The sequence below is a fragment of the Mus musculus genome, chromosome 7 (genome assembly GCF_000001635.26).
Source record: "Mus musculus strain C57BL/6J chromosome 7, GRCm38.p6 C57BL/6J".
NCBI classification, from domain to species: Eukaryota; Metazoa; Chordata; class Mammalia; order Rodentia; family Muridae; genus Mus; species Mus musculus.
Window position 1 is genome coordinate 41478694 of NC_000073.6, and position 23147 is coordinate 41501840.

Genomic DNA, 23147 nt, shown 5'->3' on the forward strand with positions numbered 1-23147 from the left:
CCAATATTAATGCAGGCCCTCTACAGGAAAGGTGGAAAAAAACTCTCTGATATTCTAGAAGACCTGAATCTATATACTTACTTCCAGGCCAGCCAGAGATTCACAGTGAAACTATTCTTTTAAATAATAATAATAATAATAAATTGAAAACAATAGAAAAGACAGAAAAAAAGCAAATTTGTCATAAAATTAGAAACAAATTTATTGAGTGCAACTAAACTGGAATAGTGACAAAGATAGAAGCAAACTATTCAATCACTGGGGGTAATGACATATTTAGGTGGAAGGAAAGAGATAGATGCTAAGTAATCCATCCAAGCAGTATAAGAATTTTCCAGCCATCCCTCAAACCATACCCCATTCTTAGCTCCTCTGACTCCTGCAATGTGCAAATGTTTCTTCAGCAAAAGCCTTCTTCGATGGAGGACTCAATCTTACCCAGAATGTGATTACCCAGGAAATTTGAATTTCATGCAGCCCACCGGTTCACTAATTGTTAGCCAAAGGAAAAGAAATATCTCTTTAGAATATCCTTAGTCTTCCAGGGAAGCAGGTTACAAGGATTAATGAATGGGTGGGGTCTGCCAGGGAAGGAGCACAGTGCTCTTACTGACAGCTACATTGTAGTTGCCAAGAATAAGGAAAGAGTGGAAGACCTGGAGGGGCTGACCCATGACAGCTAAGTGAATGCAGAGAGCACAGTAGGAGCCAGCTTGTCCTCAGGTACACCCTGAGCGTTGCCCTCTAGTCATTTGGTCCTTTGGCTTTCCAATCCAAAGCTCTTGCCCTCATAGTTCATCCATACCTCACACAGCTCTTTGCAAAGACATGATTGCTCCAGTCTTAGAGTGACTGACTCCTGTTGAGTCTTGGGAGTCCAGGTGTCCTCCTAACAGAATTTTACAGGCTTCAGAGAAGCAGAATACGATCCTGATCTAACAAGCCAGTCTTCACCCCTGCGTATTTCTTTCTCTCCTTATGCGGGACATCAACTCCAGCAGGCATACAATGTACAAAGTTTCCTTGTGGGCTTGCTCCCATTGCTGTCTTTTTACCACATTTGAGATAAACTGTCTTGTGGCATTGGTCAAGTGCTCAGCCACTTTTTAAGACTTGTCAGTTTCTCTCCTGATCTTTCTTTTCACTCTTCTTCATTCTGTAGAGATTTGGGACTCTGAAATTTCTTTAAAGTGCCAAGGCTTCAGATACTTCTGATGCAGTCAATCGTATATTTCTTCCAGGTCATCAGGGCATAATAAACAGGGATATAATAATGCCTGAAGATGTTGGTGACACTAGTCAAATCTATTCCCCTGGATAAATGATCTGTAACTTAATGGAAATGTATTGGCTAAATATCTTACCAAATTCTTTATAGTCATACAATCCCTTCAGTGTGAGTTTTATCACCACTCAAAACTACTGTGATATGCAAAGGCTTTAATAGATTGATAATACCAAAGGTTTTACTCTTGTATAATGATACCATGAAGTACAAAACTACCACACTGACTACATTTATAAGGTTTCTCTGCAGTATGAATTGGCTCTTGATTTCTAAGATTACACAAAAAGGCTTTACCACATTGTTTATTTATAGGGTTTCTCTCTATTATGTGTTCTTTTATGTATTTTGAGATAACTGAGTTGTGAAAAAGTTTTACCACATTCATTACATTTGTAGGGCTTTTCAGCAGTATGTGTGCTTTTATGTATTTGAAGACTACCATATTGTGCAAAGGCTTTATTACATTGATTACATCTGTAAGGTTTCTCTCCAGTATGAATTCTTTCATGAATTTGAAGATGACTATGACGTGCAAAAGCTTTATCACACTGACTACATTTATAAGGTTTCTCTCCAGTATGTGTTCTTTTATGTATTCTGAGATGACCTTGTTGTGCAAAGGCTTTATCACATTCATCACATTTGTAGGGTTTCTCTCCAGTATGTGTTCTTTTATGTATTTGGAGACTATTGTGCCGGGTAAAGGCTTTACCACATTGATTACATTCATAGGGTTTCTCTGCTGTATGTGTCCTTTTATGTATACGGAGAGTACTGTGACTTGCAAAGGCTTTACCACATTGATTACATTCATAGGGTTTCTCTCCAGTATGTGTTCTTTTATGTATTCGGAGACTACTGTGACATATATAGGCTTTACCACATTGATTACATTCATAGGGTTTCTCTTTAGTATGTGTTCTTTTATGTATTTGTAGTGAACTACCTTGTGAAAAGGCTTTATCACATTGATTACATTTGTAGGGCTTCTCTCCAGTATGTGTTCTTTTATGTATTTGGAGATGACTGTGAGATGCAAAGGCTTGACCACATTGATTGCATTCATAGGGTTTCTCTCCAGTATGTGTTCTTTCATGTAATCGGAGATTTCCTTGACATGCAAAGGCTTGACCACACTGGTTACATTCATAGGGTTTCTCTCCAGTATGTGTTCTTTTATGTATTCGGAGATTACTGTGACATGCAAAAGCTTTACCACATTGATTACATTCATGGGGTTTCTCTCCACTATGTATTCTTTTATGCTTTCGAAGGTAACTACAGTGTGCAAAGGATTTACCACACTGATTGCATTTATAAGGTTTCTCTCCAGCATGAATTCTTTCACGCCTTGGAAGATGATTGTGATGTGCAAAGGCTTTATCATGTTGAATACCTTCATAGGGTTTCTCTCCAGTATGAATGCGATGATGTCTTTGAGGATGACTCTGATATGCAAATGCTTTATTACATTGAGTATATACAGAAGGTTTTTCTCCAGTATGACTTCTTTCATGCCTGCAACAATAATCAAAACATGTGAAAGCTTTACCACATTCATTACACTAATTAATCTTTTTACCTCTACAAATGAGTTTTACACTGTATTCTAATGATAAAGAGGAATCAGATCTTAAGGTTTCCACATTTTGTTTCCATTCATGATGTTTCCATTCATTAAGGGTTAGTTTTGTGTCTCTGAAGATACCTGTGATGATAAGAGCATTTATTATATTGCTCCCATTTATAATATCCTTTTCCTATATGAGATTTTTTTCATATTTGAAGAGAACTGGAAGAACGCAAAGCTTTACCATACTAATTCCCTTCATAAATTTCCCTACAGTGTAAGTCTTCACATTCCTAGCATACAGGGATTTTTCTGTAGTGTCAGTTTGTGGTTATATTTCCAATAAAGTTGGAAAACAAATTAATTGTAAACTTTTACCACATCCAGAAAGTCTATTCAAAGTGGGGACTACTACAGATCTTCTAAGTCTACTGGACGAGAGGTACACTGCTTCTTTTAATATCCCTATACTCACACAGTTTGGATCCACTGTGACCATATAGCTATTGAAAGAAGAATATCAAATGAAAGGTTTTCACATTGCATTCACATAATTTGATTTTTTTTTTTTTGTTCTTCATACACATGTGGTACAGAGATTAAGGTTTCTCCACAACAACATTTCACTAAACTTAACAATACTATAAACACCAGCTTGACCATGGAATAGTTACTTATTCCAGGCGTTAGACATATGTTTACCACCTATTCAATGTGTATACCTTTCCCAACATCTAAGTTGTATGAGATTAAACAGACAGGCAGTTCTACAACATAGTGGCTAAGGGGCTGATTCAAATGGGGATATCTGTTAAGGCACTGTTTCCCTGTCTTCTTTCCTAGAGAAATGACTTGTAAACACAATCAAATATCTGACATTGAGGTACATAGCTTTGTGAAAATTTAAAAATTATTGATACACTTAAAATCAGGTTGTTTTTTTCTTTACACTGTTGCTTTTCTTTAAAATTTTCTTAAGAGGCATATTCCTATCAGCCTGCACCTGAAAATTACCTTCCATATCTTCTAGAACGTTGAAAATATTCTTCAATATTACGGTTTTCCCAACTGCAACCTAAAATGGAGTACCAGAAAATGTATGACATATTATTGGAAATTTGGCAAAACTGAAGTTCCCATATAGTCAATGAACCTTAGAAGCATACTTGGTTTATTCACCTTATTCTTCCTCATCCTTGTTTGAAATTATAAAAGAGCATCAATAACAAAGAAACAGCTGTCCCCTTATTTTAAAATCCCAAAGAAAATTCACTTTCTTACCTATAGCAGTGAGGTTTCTGTAGGTTTCCAGCATTACATCCTTGTAGAGCCTCTTCTGGGAAGGACTGAGCAAAGCCCACTCTTCGCCAGTGAAGTTTACATGCACATCATCATAGGTCATTCCATTCTAAAATATCCCATACATGTTAAAATAAAAAGCATGATGCTGACAACACTGTAACTGTATACTTCATTGGCAATATATTCATATCATTCTGGTGCTTCCTCGACTTATTTCCTGATGCAGTAGTTCTAATGTAATCACTAAGGCATTTTAGAAGGAAACTAAATAATGAGGTTTACGTCTGTCATTTCTGAGCTTTCTGAATAGGGTATTTTTGCCTTACAAGAAAAATCCCAACTAACAAACATAGAGAGAGACAAGTAGATGAAAAATACTAAGTAGACATTACAGAAATGGTATGAACAATTACTAAGTAGACACACACACACAAAGTGATGGTCAAGCTAAGTGTATTGGCTTATGCCTCTAATCCCCACACACAGAAAGCAGAAGTAGGGTATTTCATTGAGTTGGATGCCAAGCTGGTCTATATAACAAGTTCCAAGACAGCCAGAGGTCTCCCTTACAAAATCAGTCAAATGAATAAAAAAGATAGAAAGACTTGGAGGTTTTTTACTGAAGTTCCTCCAAGAAATTGTACATTCACTCCAGTTCTGTATTCATATTCCAGAAACCCAAGGTGCCCTAGTTTGAACTGTAACATAAAAAGGATCTTACTAAAAGGGACCAAATGTTTAAACAGTAACAAATGAGTGGATGACAATATAAGCAATGTAAATGTTGATCAAAAATAAGAAGCATAGGGCAGAAGAGATTGATCCCCAGTGAAGAGCTCTTGCTGGTCTTGTTAACAATTGGGCTCATTTGTTAGTGCTTACATTTGGGCTCACAATTATCCATTATTCATAGTTCAGGTTTTCTGAGGCAAGATCAGAACTACTCTGAGAACCTGGCACACATGAAGTACATATTCATGCATACCGACAAAATATTCATACGCATTCAAAAATAAAACCCAAGTATAAAGACTATTACAAACTTACAATCTAATGACTCAATAGGCCTAGATAGTAGTAATGTCACAAATACATGCTATCCTAAAAAATAGAATATATTCTGCCAAATTTCAAAATTCAAGATGTGTATGAAGATCAGTACAACAGCATATTCTAGATGTGTATATAAACCTACATTCCAGGTTCATCAGCCAATAATATAAAAACAAAAAATGCCAGGGATATTGTTCCACATTTAATCCCAGTACTCTAGAGGCAGAGGCAGATGGATCTCTAAGTTTGATGTATGCCTGGTCTACATAGCTACTTTAAGGTCAGTTGGGGCTACTAAGAAAAACTTGATCTTCAAAAACACAAGCAACAAAATTAAAAACATAAAAATATCAGTCTAGCAAAATAGGTTAGCATGGAATAGCAATTCCCTCTATTGTATGTTAAATGAATTAGAGATAGAGTCTATAATGGTGAAAGCATGACTGTAAGAGACAGAACCTAACTGATCAGGTTCAACCTCAACACAGTAGACACAAAGTACAGGAAATAGGTTGAGTGTATGGGCACTTAAATTCCATCCCCAATAAGGAATCTAGAAAGGTTGCTTCACAAAAGCTACCATAAGGTCCCCAAAGAAACAGACAAAGGAGAGACAAGCATCATCCCATGTTGAAACTGCATTTAGTAACTTCAATGATCTCAGTAGTCTACAACAGCCCATACACTGTTCAAATGCCCAAAGTCTTTTCTGACACTCAAAACAATCTCTTGATTGCCACATCTTGTAAAAATCAGAAAACCAGATACATCTTTCCAACATAAAATAGTTCAGAATACCCAATCCCATTCCAGTAGAGAGAAATGTGTAAATAGTGAGGGGAGATTGGACCAAAGCAAGAAACTAAGCAGGACAAACACCAAATCCTGTATCATTGGCTCAGATACATGGAGCTTCAGTTTCAAAGGACTTAGACAACCTTGTCCCTGTGACATCTCATCCATCATTCATTCTGGTTACTTCCACTATATTCATCTCTCCATGTTAGATTTCTCATAGTTTTGACTTCTGTGGTCTCAAAATTCAACTCAGGCTTTATCCTCACAGCCTCCTGAAATGAACTCTGAGTTTCCTCACTGGTTCTCTGACTCTGCCAAACAGATGGCTGGAACAGTGCTAAACTGAAACCATACAGGAAAAAATCCGTGACATTAAAGTTTATAATTTTTTTTTTCTTAAGGAACTAGTAGAACATGGGTGATAATGCCACATATGACTTCTAACTTGGTATGGACCCTGCCATGCTTGGACTATAATTGTAGCAGATTTTATAATATGAAGTTCCTTTTGGTTAGTAGGAATCACTTTGCTTACTCTTTCTAAAATGGAAGGCTTAGCAGGAGGGAATAATACTCTTAGGGTACCTTTATAGACTTCCAATATAGACTTCTCTTTAATGGTGATAACCTCCTTGAAAATTCCTGCCTCAGGGGCTGGAGAGATGGCTCAGTGGTTAAGAGCACTGACTGCTCTTCCGAAGGTCCCAAGTTCAATTCCCAGCAACCACATGGTGGCTCACAACCATCTGGAATGGGATCTGATGCCCTCTTCTGGTGTGTCTTTAGAGAGCAATAGTGTACTCATATACAGAAAAGAAAAGAAAAGAAAAGAAAAGAAAAGAAAAGAAAAGAAAAGAAAAGAAAAGAAAAGAAAAGGATGGGAGGGGAGGGGGAGGAGTAGAGGGAGGGAAAGGAGAGGGGGAGAGGGGAGGGGGAGGGGAGGAGGGGAGGGGAGGAGGAGGGGAGGGGGAGGGGAGGGGGAGGAGGGGAGGGGAGGAGGAGGGGAGGGGGAGGGGAGGAGGGGAGGGGAGGAGGAGGGGAGGGGAGGAGGAGGGGAGGGGAGGGGAGGAGAGAATTCCTGCCTCTATTTCAGAGTTTGCCTGCCAACATAACATACTTTACATTTATTTTTGCCCTACTTATTGCTTTTCTTTACTATAGTCCTGAAAGAGTCACCAGTAATAACCATCCAACAGTGTCAGGATTTCTTCTAAAAAAAAAAAATCACCTCATTATTATTTCTTAATTCTGCCTTACTCAATATCTCAGTGCGTGGGCAGAATAAAAAAGACTTTGGACCAAAATATCACACAAATAACCTCCAGGTAAAGTTTTTTGGAGTCTATTTTCGACTGAAATCTTATGACCGCTGTATTACTCTCAACACTCCAATCTTCCAGGTCCTCAAAGGACACCTGAGTAAGCTCTGGGTACTGCTTCACACGCCTTTGCCAGCTCAAGCCCTGATATTTTCCATATTCCTCCAAATAAGAACATTCACAGGCTATGTCCAGGAGCAAAATCACATTTTGCTTACCATTTTTTGTTTTACTTTGCTTCTTTGCTGCTGTGATTAAATCCTCCAACCAAAACCATCTCAATTAATAAGTGGATTTTTTGATGGTTCTGTCAGGTCACAGTACATCATTTTGGGAGCTTAGGTTAAAAACAAAAGCTAGAAATTGAACGTAAAAACTATGGAAGAACATTTTTTTACTGCCTTGCTCCCTTGCTTGGTAGCTGCCTTATGATCAGCTAGCTCTCTTACCGAGGCCAGGCCTATTTGGTTAGGGATATTGCTAGTCTCAGTGGAAGAGCCTTCCCATATCAATCATCAATTAACACTCTCCTCACAGACATAGCAACCAACCATTCCGCGGGGGATGTGTCCTCAGATGAGGCTCCCTCAGATGACGGATGTTCTGAAATACTGAGAACTAAAGCTAATGATGACATAATAATATATGAATAAGTTTTTAAAACCCCAAAATGTGTTAACTGTATCAATCATGTGAGTAGCAAAACCCCAAACACTAATGACTACAGCAAGTGGAAAAAAAATGAGGAGAGGCAAGCCTTTAGGTTCAAGAAGAGAAACTTAAAATTGTTAGTCCTAGAAAGTTCCCCAAACTAGCAAACACTCATAATATAATATTGTATATTTACAGAAGAGAAAATTGTAGAGGTCTAAACAACAATATCATTATATAATTAATTATATCACACAACATAGATGGCACTACTGATAAAAGGAGACACAAAGACAGACCTATAAATATAACATAGTTCTTTAAAGAAGAAAGAAGGGCGGCAGTATAGTCAAAATCAAAAATCAAAGAAATCACTGGCCAGTACTCACCCTGTGCATGCTGCTTTTTTCCTTTACCAATAACAGAAAATGAACTGGGAATGGAGGGCTATCCCAATTGCAGAGATTCAACTCCGGCATAAAATGGTTCAATATCATAGAAATAGTTTTGACTATTAAAAGTATGTCCTTCTGATTAAAAAAAGGATGTCTGTTAGGATCACTTACAAACCATTTTATTCCCTATGATTGATAACTGGATATAAGTCTACACATGTGTGAGGAAATACAAACTTTTAAAAAGTAAATTCAGCAAGCAGATTTTTATAAAAACACCTTGTTTGTGTTATATTCCTAAATAGTTTGGTTTGCAGTGTTTTAGAAGTCATACATAAACACTTATGAAAGCAAGTCTATCCCAATTTCTATCCTTGTATTTGCATGTGTGAGAAAGAATGTCTTCCATTGTGTGTATCGGTGACACACTATAAAAGGAAGGGTCAGATCTCCTGGAGCAGGAGTAGCAGGTGTTTATAAGCGTCCTAACTTTGACTGCGTGTTGTTTACTGAACTCAGGTCAAAACCAAGAAGAATATTTGCTGAATGACCTATCAGCCCACATAGTACATTTTATCCAATAAGTCCTTCACAGATTAACAACAAAATTCTAAACATATACACAGTAAAAAAATAATAATAATAATAAGCCCTGGGAATCTGATGCCTCAGTATTAGGACACTGGGTATAGGACCAAGTAGGATACCTCCAGGCCTTTGCCACTCCCCGTTACCTGAGATCTAATACTAAGGGTTTCTCCTAGTGATCAGCTTCCATTCCCCTATCCATTTCTCCAGTAGATACCACAGAACATCCCCATAGTGCTGGCTGTTGGTTTGCTATCTACTGCTTTTATTATGTTTAGGTATGTGCCATGAATTCCTGGTCACTCCAAGACTTTCAACATGAACTATCAGCAGTTGTATTTTGTTGAAGACTTTTTCAGCATCTAATGAGATGATCATGTGGCTTTTTTTTCATTGAGTTTATTTATATACTATATTACATTGATGAATTTTTCACATTGAACTATCCCTGCATTCCTGGGATAAAGCATACTTGATCATGGTGACTGATAGTTTTAATGTGTTCTTGGATTCAGTTTGTGAAAATTTTATTGAGTATTTTTACATTGATATTCACAAGTGAAAGTGGATTGAAGATCCCTTTCTTTATTTGTATGGTATGGTATCAGAGGGACTGTGGCTTCATAGAATGAATTAGGTAGTATTCTTCCTGATTCTATTTTGTGGAAAAGTTTGAAGAGTACTGATATTATGTCTTCTTTGAAGGTCTCGTAGAATTCTGCACTGAAACCATCTAGAATTGGGCTTTTTTCTTTTTCTTCTTTTTTTTTTTTTTTGGTTGGAGGGTTTATTATGACTATTTCTATTTATTTAGGAGTTATGGGACTCTTTACATAATTTACTTGATCTTGATTTAACTTTGGTATGTGGTATTTGTCTATAAAATCATCCATTTCATCTAGATTTTCCAGTTTTGTTAAGTAGAGAATCATCTCATGGCAGTGAGGCACCAAGGCCTGATACTATTACTGATGCTATGATGTGCTTACAGATGGGAGCCTAGCGTGGTTGTCCTCTGAGAGGTCCTATCAGCAGCTGAATGAGACAGAAACAGATACTTACACCCAACCATTGGACTGAAGTCAGGGACCCCATGGTTGAATTAGGGGAAGAATTAAGGAAGCTGAAAGGAAGAGTTACCCTATAGGATGACCAGCAGTCTCAACTAACCCAGACCCCAGAGAGATCCCAGAGACTGATCCAACAACCAGCAGCATAGATGGGTCAGACCGAGACCCCTGGCACAAATATAGCAGAAGCCTGCCTTTTCAGATCTCAGTATGAACAGATGTGCTTAATCCTTGAGTGACTTGAGGCTCCAGGGAAGAACGAGGCCTGTAGGGGGGAGCACCCTCTCAGAGGCAAGGGGGAGGAAGAATATGGTGAGCAACTGTGGGCAAGGGGGTTGGTGGAACAACTAGAATAAAAAAAAAGTAAAAATAAATTATCAAATAGAGTTAGAAAGAAATCGGGCAAAGGACTCCCTTCACAATACCCTCAAATAATGTAAAATATGTTCAAGTAACTAAAAATGCATGTGAAAGACTTCTATGTTAAAACAAAACAAAACAAAACAAAACAAACAAACAAACAAACAAACAAAACAGCCAGGCGTGGTGGCGCATGCCTTTAATTCCAGCACTTGGGAGGCAGAGGCAGGTGGATTTCTGAGTTCGAGGCCAGCCTGATCTACAGAGTGAGTTCCAGGATAGCCAGGGCTATACAGAGAAACCCTGTCTCGAAAAAAAAAGAAAGAATGAAAAGAAAAAAGAAAAGAAAAGAAAAACCTACAAGTCTTTCAAAAAGTAAATTGAAAAATTATCTGAAAACATAAAAATCGCTCATGTTCATGGATCAGTAGGATTAACAGATTCATGTTGGCCATCCTATCCAAAACAATCTACAGATTCAACATAGTCCCATCAAAATTCAAACAAAATTGTTTACAGACTTTAAAAGAACAATCCCCACCTTATATAAAATTACAAAAGAAAAAGAAAAAAGAAAAGAAAGAAAGAAAAGAGAAAAAAAGAAAGAGGCTAAACCAATCCTGAGAAATAAAAAGAACTACACGGAATTGGTATGAAAACAAACATACTGCTCAATAGATTCAAACTTAAGATTCGGACATAATTCCACCCACATGAGAAATCCACAGACAATAAAAAAAGAACAGCACCATCAACAAGTGGTGGTTAAACTGTATTCCTGCATATAGATGAACGTAAATCAATCTGTATTCATCACCATGTATAAAACTCAAGTCCAAGTGGAACAAAGACCTCAAAATAAAACCAGATACACTGAAATTAATAGAAAAGAAAGTAGGGAACCTTAAACACATGGCACAGGAAACAACCTTCTGAGGAGAACACCAATAGTGCAGGCACTAAGATCAAAATTTAATAAACAGGTTGGTCCTTGCAACAGTTGTTGCTGCAGCCTCCCTCAGCCAGCAGCTCTGCATCTGTGGTGGCTTGAAGAGGCAGCGGATGAGAGGGAGGAGCGGACAGACGGGGCGCTTCTTGGGATTTGTCAGCGGCATCTCCATGGGTCTGGATATCAACGACACTGTGCTGTGTTTCCAGCACTCCAAGGAGACAGCATGAAGAGTTCTTAGATAAGTTGGTCTTGTGAGGAGCTGGCGATAATTTAATTCCATCTCTAGGTTTTCTGTAGGCACATGGAGAACCATGAGCAGCTTTACTAAGGAAGAGTTTGACTGCCACATCCTCGATGAAGGCTTTACTGCCTAGGACACTCTGAACCAACAAATCAATGAAGTCTCTTCCTCTGACGATAAGGATGCGTTCTATGTTGCGGACCTCGGAGACATTCTTAAGCATCTGAGGTGGCTAAAAGCTCCTCCCCGTGTTACTCCCTTTTACGCAGTCAAATGTAACGATAGCAGAGCCATAGTGAGCACCCTAGCTGCCATTGGGACAGGATTTGACTGTGCAAGCAAGACTGAAATACAGTTGGTACAGGGGCCTGGGGTGCCTGCAGAGAGGATTATCTATGCAAATCCTTGTAAACAAGTCTCTCAAATCAAGTATGCTGCCAGTAACGGAGTCCAGATGATGACTTTTGACAGAGAAATTGAATTGATGAAAGTCGCCAGAGCACATCCAAAGGCAAAGTTGGTTCTGCGGATTGCCACTGATGATTCCAAAGCAGTGTGCTGCCTCAGTGTTAAGTTTGGTGCCACACTCAAAACCAGCAGGCTTCTCTTGGAACGGGCAAAAGAGCTAAATATTGACGTCATTGGTGCGAGCTTCCATGTGAGCAGTGGATGTACTGACCCCGATACCTTCGTGCAGGCAGTGTCTGATGCCCGCTGTGTGTTTGACATGGGAACAGAAGTTGGTTTCAGCATGCATCTGCTTGATATTGGTGGTGGCTTTCCTGGATCTGAAGATACAACATTTATATTTGAAGAGATCACCAGTGTAATCAACCCAGCTCTGGACAAGTACTTCCCATCAGACTCTGGAGTGAGAATCATAGCTGAGCCAGGCAGATACTATGTCACATCAGCTTTCACGCTTGCAGTCAACATCATTGCCAAAAAAAGTGTGGAAAGAACAGTCCAGCTCTGATGATGAAGATGACTCAAATAAGTAAACCTTCATGTATCATGTGAATGATGGAGTATATGGATCATTTAACTGCATTCTTTATGATCATGCCCATGTGAAGGCCCTGCTGCAGAAGAGACCCAAGCCAGATGAGAAGTATTACTCATCCAGCATCTGGGGACCAACATCTGATGGCCTTGATCAGATCGTTGAGCGCTGTAACCTGCCTGAAATGAATGTGGGTGATTGGATGCTGTTTGAGAACATGGGTGCATACACCATTGCTGCTGCTTCTACTTTCAATGGGTTCCAATGGCCAAACAACTACTATGTAATGTCATGGCCAAAGTGGCAACTCATGAAGCAGATCCAGATGCATGGCTTGCCATGGAAGTAGAGGAACAGATGGCACTCTGCCCATGTCTTGTGCCTAGGAGAGCGGGATGGACCTTCACCCTGCAGCCTGTGCTTCTGCTACCATAAATGTGTAGATGCCATTCTTGTAGCTCTTACCTGCAAGTTTAGCTTGGATTAAGGCATTTGGGGGGACCAATTAACATAATTACTGCTAGTTTGGGATGACTTTGTGAGAGTAGGGTTGGCACCAATGCAGTATGGAAGGCTAGGAGATGGGGTTCACACTTATTGTGTTTCTATGGAAACTTTGAATATTTGTTTTACATGGATTTTTATTCAATTTTCAGAAATGATAATAACGAGTGCCCCTCAGCTGCTGAGCAAGTGTTTGTAGCTTGTACATTGGCAGAATGGGCCAAAAGTGTATGTTGTGACCCATTTTGAAAATGAAGTAGCTTGAAATTTTAAAAAAATTAATAAATAGAAAGTAATGAAAAGCCGGGTGGTGGTGGCACACGCCTTTAATCCCAGCACTTCGGAGGCAGAGGCAGGCGTATTTCTGAGTTCAAGGCCAGCCTGGTCTACAAAGTGAGTTCCAGGACGGCCAGGGCTATACAGAGAAACCCTGTCTCGAAAAACAAAAAAATAAAAAAATAAAGTAATGAAAATTAAAACTACTTCAATGAGACAGAGAGACAGCCCAGGACATGGGAAAATATTTTGACCAAAACTACAACAGACATAGGCCTAATATATAAAACATGGGGGTGGGGGAACCTCAAGAAACTACATGTTCAAAACATTAAAAAGTCCTAACCCAAAACATCCAGGAAATCCAGGATTCAATGAAAAGAACAAACGTAAGAGTAACTGGAATACAGGAGAATGAAGATTCCCAGCTGTACAGGCTAGTTTTGTGTCAACTTGACACAGCTGGAGTTATCACAGAGAAAGGAGCTTCAGTTGAGGAAATGCCTCCATGAGATCCAACTGTAAGGCATTTCCTCAATTAGTGATCAAGGGGGAAAGGCCCCTTGTGGGTGGGACGATCTCTGGGCTGGTAGTCTTGGATTTTATAAGAGAGCAGGCTGAGCAAGCCAGGAGAAGCAAGCCAGTAAGGAACATCCCTCCGTGGCTTCTGCATCAGCTCCTGCTTCCTGACCTGCTTGAGTTCCAGTCCTGACTTCCTTGGTGATGAACAGCAGTATGGAAGTGTAAGCCAAATAAACCCTTTCCTCCCCAACTTGCTTCTTGGTCATGATGTTTGTGCAGGAATAGAAACCCTGACTAAGACACCAGCTCAAAGGACCTGAAAATATCTTCAACAAAATCATAGAAGAAAACTTCCCCAACCTAAAGAAGGAAATGGCCATAAAGGTAGAAGAAGCCCATAGAACACCGAATAAATGGGACCAGAAAAGAAAAACCTCTCACCACATAATAATCAAAACACTAAATGCACAGTACAAAGAAAGAATATTAAAAGCTGCAATGGAAAAGAGTCAAGTAACATACAAAGGTAGACCTATCAGAATTACACCACACTTCTCAACAGGGACACTAAAAGCCAAAAGAGCCTGATCAGAGGTCATGCAGACTCTAAGAGAACAGAAATGCCAGCCCAGGCTACTATACCCAGGAATACTCTCTATCAATATAGAGATATGAGATGGAGAAAATAAAATAGTTTATAAAAAAATAAAATATGGAGAAAGCAAAATATTCTAAAACAAAACCAAATTAAGAAAGTATCTATCTACCAATCCAGGCCTACAGAGAATTCAAGGAGAACTCTAACACAAGGAGGGTACCTACACCAAAGAAAAAACAAGATATTAATCATCTCACTACAAAGCCAAAAGGAAAGAACCACATGCACATAATGCCACCTACAAAAACAAACATAACAGGAACTAACAATCATCTGTCTTTAATATCTATAAAATCAGTGGGTTCAATTCCCCAATAAAAAGACATAAACTAACAGACTGGATATGCAACCAGGATCTAAAATTTTGCTGAATACAAGAAACAACATGAATAACAAAGACAAACAGTATCTCAGATTAAAAGGCAGGAAAAAGGTCTTCTAAGAAAATAGTTACAAGAAACAAGCTAGAGTTGCTATCCTAATATCCAATAAAATAGACTTTCAACACAAAGTTATCAAGTATGATAAGGATGGATACTTTATATTCATCAAAGGGAAAATCCACCAAGAGAAAGTCTCAATTCTGAACATCTATCCCCCAAATGCAAAGGCACCTACATTCATAAAAAAAAAAAAAAAAAAAAAAAAAAAAAAACTTTACTAAAGCTCAAAACACATTGAACCCCACACAATAATAGTGGGAGACTTCAACACCTCACTCTCACTAATGGACAGATCATGGAAACAGAGACATAGTGAAATTAATAGAGGTTATGAACCAAATGGACTTAAAAGATATCTATAGAACATTTCACCCTAAAACAAAAGAATACACCTTCTTCTCAGCACCTCATGGTACATTCTCCAAAATTGATGGTATAATTGGTCACAAAACAACCCTCAAACCCATAAAAGAAGACTGAAATAATCCCATGCACCCTATTAGATCACCATGGCCTAAGGCTGGTCTTCAATAGCAACAAAAACAAAAGAAAGCCCAGATACACCTGGAAACTGAACAACTCTCTACTCAATGATAACTTGGTCAGGGAAAAAATAAAGAAAGACATTAAAGACTTACACACATAACATACCCAAACTTATGAAACACAATGAAACAAGTACTAAGAGGAAAATTCATAGCACTGAGCAATCAGAAGGGGCAAGGGAAGGAGGGACCTGAGTGGGAAAGTGGACAGTGGAGGAGGAGGGGAAGATGATCAGGTATTGGGTGGGGAAAAGGACTGAAGCCCTGAAGGCCAGCAGAAAGAATGGAAACAGACAACTTCAGGAGGTAGGAGGTGGGAGCACCCTCCAGAATGTACCAGAGACATGGGAGGTTAGAGATTTTAAGGACTTACAGGGAGGGATCTGAGATGAAAAGTCCTACGGGGGGGAGATGAAACCACCAGTGGAAAGACAGGGCATCAAGTAAGGAATGGGGTTGCCATCCCACAGTCACTTTGTCTTTGATCAAGGAACTGAGCCGACTCTCTGCTAGTACCTAGGAATGGTATAAAAGCTAGCTGGGAAAAATTAATTCTGCTTCAGCCTCCATACTGGCTGGAATCATGTTATAATGTTTGTCTAATTGTCTTTTTCTTTTCAATCCTCACTCATGCCCTTGAAACCCTGTTGACGGACTGAGCTGGCTTGGTCAAGCAGACTTGGAGCCTTCGTCCTTATATTCTAGTCTCTCTGGGGTGAGAAGGTACCCTACAGGCTTCAGAAATAGAAACCTGTATGTGAACCCAGCTTAAAAACCCTCTACCTAAAATCTCTCCTGCTTGCAAAATGTGCAGAGGCATAGCGGCACCAGATGTATTTGAGTGCTAACCCAATGTTTGATTTACCTTGAAGCTGACTCCACTAGAAAGAATCCATGCATTATTCTACCTCAATGGCCAGAAATTTCACAATGACTTAGATGGTAAGCATGGGGTGTGTGTGGGTTTGTACTAGATCATCTGTTACTGTGTTAGAGCTGTTAGCTTGGTGTTTTTCTGGAACTCCTAACAGTGAGAGCAGGTATAGTTCTATCTGTCTCACCTGCTTCTAAAACTCTTTTGCTCCTATTGGGTTGCCTTATACAGTGTCCATATGAGGTCTATTGTCTCATCTTTTCATATCTTGTTTATTCTTGTTCTCCTGTGCTTTCTTGGAGACCTGCCCTATTCTGAAAAGGAAACAGAGTTGGAGGAGTAGATCTGAGGAAGAGGAAGGGAAGAAGGGGTTTGCGTTAGCTATGAGAAGTGGACATGGTCAATATGTTGTATGAGAGAAGAATACATTTAAGTAAAAAATTCATTCAATATACATAGATGAAAATACAAAGAAGGGAAGCAACAACAAACAAAGAAAAGCAAACATCCAAGGCAGGGAAAGCATGATTTTGATAGATAAAATTTTTATTCTGTTTGTTCAAAGGGTGACCTGGCATCTAGGTTCTCCCAGCATCCCTCACTCTCTACCTGTTACAGGGCATGGCTGCCACACACCATCCTCTAAGATGAACTTCTCCTGCCCCAGAAACTCTTCCTTCTTTGCTCCCTTGGCATTTTCTCCATCCTGTGTGTGCACCATCTTTCTCCCTTTCTCTTCCCTGTCCCCCCTGTGTCCCTTTCTGCAACAATTTCACTGATCTTCTATATGGTCAGTGAATTCATCCAACAGCTATTTCCCAGAGCAGACATGACCCTGAGCAATGTGAGGACAGGGAGGAGTCAGAAGATGCAGCTATTCTAGAATCAATACGCCTTCCCAGGGAGAAATGAATACACACACAATTAAGAGAATAATTAAGAAACATCTCTTGGGCTGGAGAGATGGCTCAGAGGTTAAGAGCACTGACTGCTCTTCCAGAGGTCCTGAGTTCAATTCCCAGCAACCACATGGTGGCTCACAACCATCTGTAATGGGATCCGATGACCTCTTCTGGTGTGTCTGAAGACAGCGACAGTGTACTCACACACATTAAAGAAAGAAAGAAAGAAAGAAAGAAAGAAAGAAAGAAAGAAAGAAAGAAAGAAAGAAAGAAAGATAAAAAGAAAGAAAGAAAGATAAAAAGAAAGAGGGGGCTGGATAAGTAAATCACTGGTTAAGAGCACGGGCTGCTCTTCCGGAGGATGCAGGTTCAATTCCCAGCCCCATGTGGAAGCTCACAATTGTCACTGACTTCAATTTCAAATGATCCAAAACCCTTAACACAGATATACACGCAAGAAAGAAAGAAAGAAAGAAAGAAAGAAAGAAAGAAAGAAAGAAAGAAAGAAAGAAAGAGAAAGAAAGAAAAAGAGAAAGAAAGAAAGAATCTCTTTAATGACAGCATGCAGTCAGCTCTGGCTAATGCTCAAATAGGAGACCACTGAGAACAGGTTTCATATTTCCTATATGCTGTCAATCTTACATCTCTTTTAGGTTCAGTCCCCACGTTATGTTATGTTTTGAACAATTTAAATATGGACAAGAGACTGTAAGTCTATCCACGCCCATCACAGATGGGAGACTTACACAGCAAAAATATTCCCATAATCTTTTTTTGTAAATCTCAATTGTTCTATTTTACCAATAGAGGCCCAGCAGCCAGATGCTGGGGTGAAAGTCTGCCAATCAGACAGGCAGAGAGAGCACCCAATTGACCTTTCTCCTCAGCAGATGCCCCACCAAGAATGCCCCTCTCTCATACTACCACACAAAAAAAAAAAAAAAAAAAACCCTTCTAATGCACCTCCCTTCTAATCTCTGAGCATCTCTATCCATCTCCATGACTCCTTCTAACTCTTTATTGTTTTTTCTTATTAATCCTATTTGTACTTCCTGTGAACTGGTTACTTGCTCTGACTCTTAACCTATGGTTTGTAAATCCTGTTTACAAAATTCAAGCAGAAAGCTCCTGAATTAAAGGTGTGTGTTAAAGTTGAGCCACAGTACAATTAAAAGTAGATTTTACCAGTGAGTAACACAATCTCAGGGTTCACAATAAGAACAAATAACCTGCAACACAGAAATTTTTTCTTTTTTGGTTTTTCGAGACAGGGTTTCTCTGTATAGCTCTGGCTGTCCTGGAACTCACTCTGTAAACCAGGCTGGCCTCGAACTCAGAAATCTGCCTGCCTCTGCCTCCCAAGTGCTGGGATTAAAGGTGTGTGCCACCACCACCCGGCTCAGAATTATTTTTTAAGTACACCAGTGCCATCTAATAATCAGTGACAGGGTCCTAAGTTGAAGGTCCCAGAGGATGAGAAAGTTAGAAAAAATTGAAAGTATAAAAGACAAAAGCCCGGGGATGGGGTGGGGGGGTGTCTTGTGCAAGCTATGTCTTATGCCAAGTAAGCTTAAGAAGAATAGCAAAGAAATGGGAAACTTCTATGAAGTCAGTACAAACTACCCATATGATGGGACAAACTCAAGGAGAGTCTAATAACAATACTGTACAAAGGAATGCAGGGTATCTCAAAGGCATTACTTAAAGCCTACAGATGCCTTGAGACTGATCACCACAGCCCCACAAGGTGAGAAGAGTTGGGTTCTCAGGATCTGAAGTAACCCCTCCCCAGAGGCCTCCTCAGATCATGCTGACCTCTCTCACGCATCTTCCTTGCTCTAGAAAAGGAGCCCTTCCAATGGGGTTGCAATACCCTTCAGCTCCATCAGTCCTTCCCCTAACTCTTCTATTGGGGTCTGCGGACTCAGTCAAATAGAAGGAACAACACTATCAACTAACTAGACACCTCAGAGCTCCAGAGACTAAACCACCAACCAAAGAGTATACATGAGTGGGTCCATGGCTCCTGCTACATATGTACCAGAGAACTGCCCTAACTGGCATCAGTGGTAGTTGCGGAGCTTGGTCCTGTGGAGGCTTGCTGCCCCAGCAGAGGGGGATGCTAGAGGGCTGAGGTGGGAGTTGGGGGCTGGGTTGGGGAACACTGTCTTAGAGGCAAAAGGATTGGGGTGGAGAGTTTATGAAAGAGAGACCATGAAGGGGGACAACATTTGAAATGTAAATAAGTAAAATAATTAATAATAATAATAAAAGGGAGAAAAAGAAAAAGAAAAAGAAAAAGAAAAAGAAAAAGAAAAAGAAAAAGAAAAAGAAAAAGAAAAGGAGTTCTATTTTACTCCCAATACATGAGGGCGTACCTGGCTCTATCAAGCATGTTCCTGGGTTTGAGAAAGAGCTATGCCATTTTCTATACATAAGGGCCTCACAGAAAGCCTTGCTTGATCAAGCCAGTCCTGGACCCAACAGTGTTTTCCCTTTTCAAAGAGTTGCCAGCCGGTGTTCTCCTGCGAATATGGCAGAACTATGCTTTTTCTCAAGAAGAAAACTAGCAGCACTTTGTGATAAACAGCCTTTAATGTTGATTGGGACTCTAGAACGCTCCCTTGAGCAGCCAGTTCTTTGCTATGAGGATGGCCCTAGTGGCTGGTTGCCAATCAGAGTAGCCTCCTTTGTTAAGCACTGGAGCACTTTTCTGGACAATCCTAGTGAACAAATATATCTATCCTAGCATCCTGATCTCTAACGGGTCTGGTTAGCACACTACTTATCTGTAGGGTGTCTCAGAGGCATTCCTCCCTCAGCTAAACTCTACTTGCTGTCCCTTACTATCTCCTAAGCATTGGTAAATCCTTTAACATCATCAATTCTACTCTTCATCACAGTTTGATATTGGAGTGCTACCCAACATGAAATGCCTTTTACAACCTCTACAGAATTAACTCCAAATAGGTCTTACAGCTAAATGTTAAATGATAGGGGAGTTAACTTTTAGAAGTAAAGAGAAACTAGGCCTGAGTTTGACATCCTGCTAAGGATGTTTCCACACACAAGTCTCTGTGCCAGATGCTTTGAGCAGATGCAGCCCTCATAGCGAAGTTATTCACATCCACTGCTGGGTTCAGGGAATGACTAGGACAAAAAGGGAAGTAACAGGTGGTCAGATCTGGCCACACTTACCACCCAGACCCAGGGACAAGCCACCATACCAGCTCCTGCAACACAACTGCCTGCTCCTCCCCCCTGTGGGCAGTGGCTCTGCACTCACCATGTCGCGAATTAGCAATTTGCTAGAGCTTCCCTCACAGCACCCAGCAGCAGCGCTTAGAGAAAAACAATCAGAACTTTTCCAGCCCGCTCCGCTACAGAGCTGAAGCTGCCGCAAGGCACCCGGAAGATCCCGCCTCCTTTTCTGACTGGCAGGTCCACCTCAAGGCTCTGATTGGCCCTTAAGTCTTGAGTAACGCGAGTACCTCCCTGAGGGTTAGGGTGTGCAGATGAGACTCCGCATGATGGTTGCTGGCCGGGTCTTCCAGTACAGTACCAGACCTTTTCCAGATACATAGAGATTTGCATTTCAGTAGCACTTGTGTCTGTATTCTACCCGTCTGTCTTTCCATCCCGCACCGGGAAGGACCCATCACCTCAGCTCCTGCCGCCCAGCTGCCTGCTCCTCCCCTTTGTAAACAACGACCCTGCGCTTTCTAAGTCGTGGTGGAATCTGGAGCTTGCTTGAACTACCTTTATTCATTAGGCACTTCCCCTTCTTCCTCCGGAAATGAAGGTGGATATGTAATGGAAATCAAGCTTGAAAATTGTAATTCCCAAATTTGACCTGTAAGCCTCACCTGCCCAGGAACCAGGTTACTTCTAGGAATGCTGGGAATTGTAGTTCTTTGTAAGTAACAAGTCCTCGTGGGAAAGTACGGTGGCCAAATTGATTATCTGTATAAAGCCCTACAACATGTGACCGGGGGCTATCCCAGCTGGGAAATTCTGTGGATATTTCTGATCCAGATCCACCGCTTGGTCAGTACTTAATATTTAATAAACGGTTGCTTCAAATTTGGACGGAAATGGTTGATTTGGTTTTCCAATAAAACTCAGGTTTAAGGTATGGAAGCGCATAAGGAAATAATGGTCCCAAATTCGCTCTTCATTCCGGATAATCGAGGGGTGGGCTGACCCAGCCAAGGTCTCCGGGAAATGCGTTCCCTCTGCAGACTCCCGGGGTGAATGGCAGACTCGGAGAAAAACAGTAAGCTTCCTGTTGGTTCCTGGATTCTGGTTAAGGGGATGGAGTTTGTACACCCGTTCGGGCAATTGAGAGATACCTATCGTTTGTTTGTTTGCTTGTTTGTTTTAGTAATTTCTACGTAATTGGGAGTTCATCCAGGGCCATCAGTTATTTTCTGATCAGTTATTTGCCATGGGAGCTCTGGAAACGCCCTCTACTGACGCTGGGAGGTAGAAACTTAAGTAACCCCGCACTTGAGAACTTCAGCTAGGTCCCAATGCCTAGGCTGTCCAACTAATCAGAGACTTCCAGAGGATACCAGGAATTCCAGGGATTATACAAGGAGTCCGCTGAAACAGTCTCCCATCGGTTAAGTTCTCCTAGATTGATGAAACCTCTGTGTAACACCAATTCAATCTATATTGTTGACTCCTGTTTTGTGTTTTGTCCACTTGTCTAGTGCTTCCTCGTGTGTTACCATAGGGTGGGGGAGGGGGGCGACTAAATTAGAGGAAGGCACAATATAAGAATTTACGGACTTAGAAGCAGAAAAGGCCAATTCTAAATATCGTTGTCTTAGGTATCTGATCTGTCTTTGTGTGTTTTGACTTAAGGCTGTAAGGCACAGTGGCTCAGGGAGCTCCGGGTGCAGCATACATAGTTCCGACCCCACCTGCATCTAACTGACTGTGAAGTTGTCTCTCAATATGAGATGCTCTGACTTGGATTGTATTCAGAAGCTACAGACTCTACCCCAGGCTCAGATACTTCTTCTGCCTTCTCCTACCTGTGTCTAGCTGGCAGGAAAGCTGGGTCGAGAAAAACTTAACATTTTAGAACACCAAGTATGTATAAGGTAGATTTGGAGATAGACAATTCACAAATAGCACTTGGGGCTCATTGGATAGCTTTGTAATGTCCAGAGCTCTGCCCCCAACTGCACAGTGCCAGACCCAGCTCCTCTCCAAATTATGGATGAATCTGTGATTTCTATTCTTGTAAGATTTGTTATTTTGGGCTGGTGAGATGGCTCAGTGGGTTAGAGCACCCGACTGCTCTTCCGAAGGTCCAGAGTTCAAATCCCAGCAACCATATGGTGGCTCACAACCATCCGTAACAAGATCTGACCCCCTCTTCTGGAGTGTCTGAAGACAGCTACAATGTACTTACATTTAATAAATAAATAAATAAATCTTTAAAAAAAAAAAAAGATTTATTTAAAAAAAAAAAAAAAAGATTTGTTATTTTATGGGTAAGAATGCACATAGCTATTGCATGCTGGTTTCCAACTGGTCTTCAAAGCATAAAAATTGTTGTTTCTCATTCCTGTAGCTAGTTTACTGGGCTCAAAGTTCACCTCTGGGTTTTCTAGACACTGGAGTTAATATAATAATAGGAATTGAAATATTGTTTAAATATTGATGATACTAACATTGATTTATAATGTTCTACTTTATTGCTGGCTCAGAAAATTAGTTATGGCTTACCCCTTTTCACACCTAGGCATCATTTTATTGGTTTTGTTTTTTGTTTTTCAAGGCAGGGTTTCTCTGTATAATCCTGGCTCTCCTGGAACTC

At 40.3% G+C, this 23147-nt stretch overlaps 1 protein-coding gene and 1 pseudogene across 1 annotated transcript; one reads left to right on the forward strand and one right to left on the reverse strand.

Moving 5' to 3' along the window:
- Positions 1–180: 180 nt before the first annotated feature.
- Positions 181–21197, reverse strand: AW146154 (expressed sequence AW146154). Its single transcript, NM_001033530.3, has 4 exons — positions 20601–21197; positions 4140–4266; positions 3873–3933; positions 181–2806 (listed from the first exon to the last, which is right to left on the reverse strand). The coding sequence occupies exons 1-4, from the start codon at positions 20601–20603 to the stop codon at positions 1591–1593; spliced, it is 1407 nt and encodes a 468-aa protein (NP_001028702.1). The 5' UTR covers positions 20604–21197; the 3' UTR covers positions 181–1590.
- On the forward strand, positions 11463–13230 carry Gm15470 (predicted gene 15470; annotated as a pseudogene).
- Positions 21198–23147: the final 1950 nt, after the last annotated feature.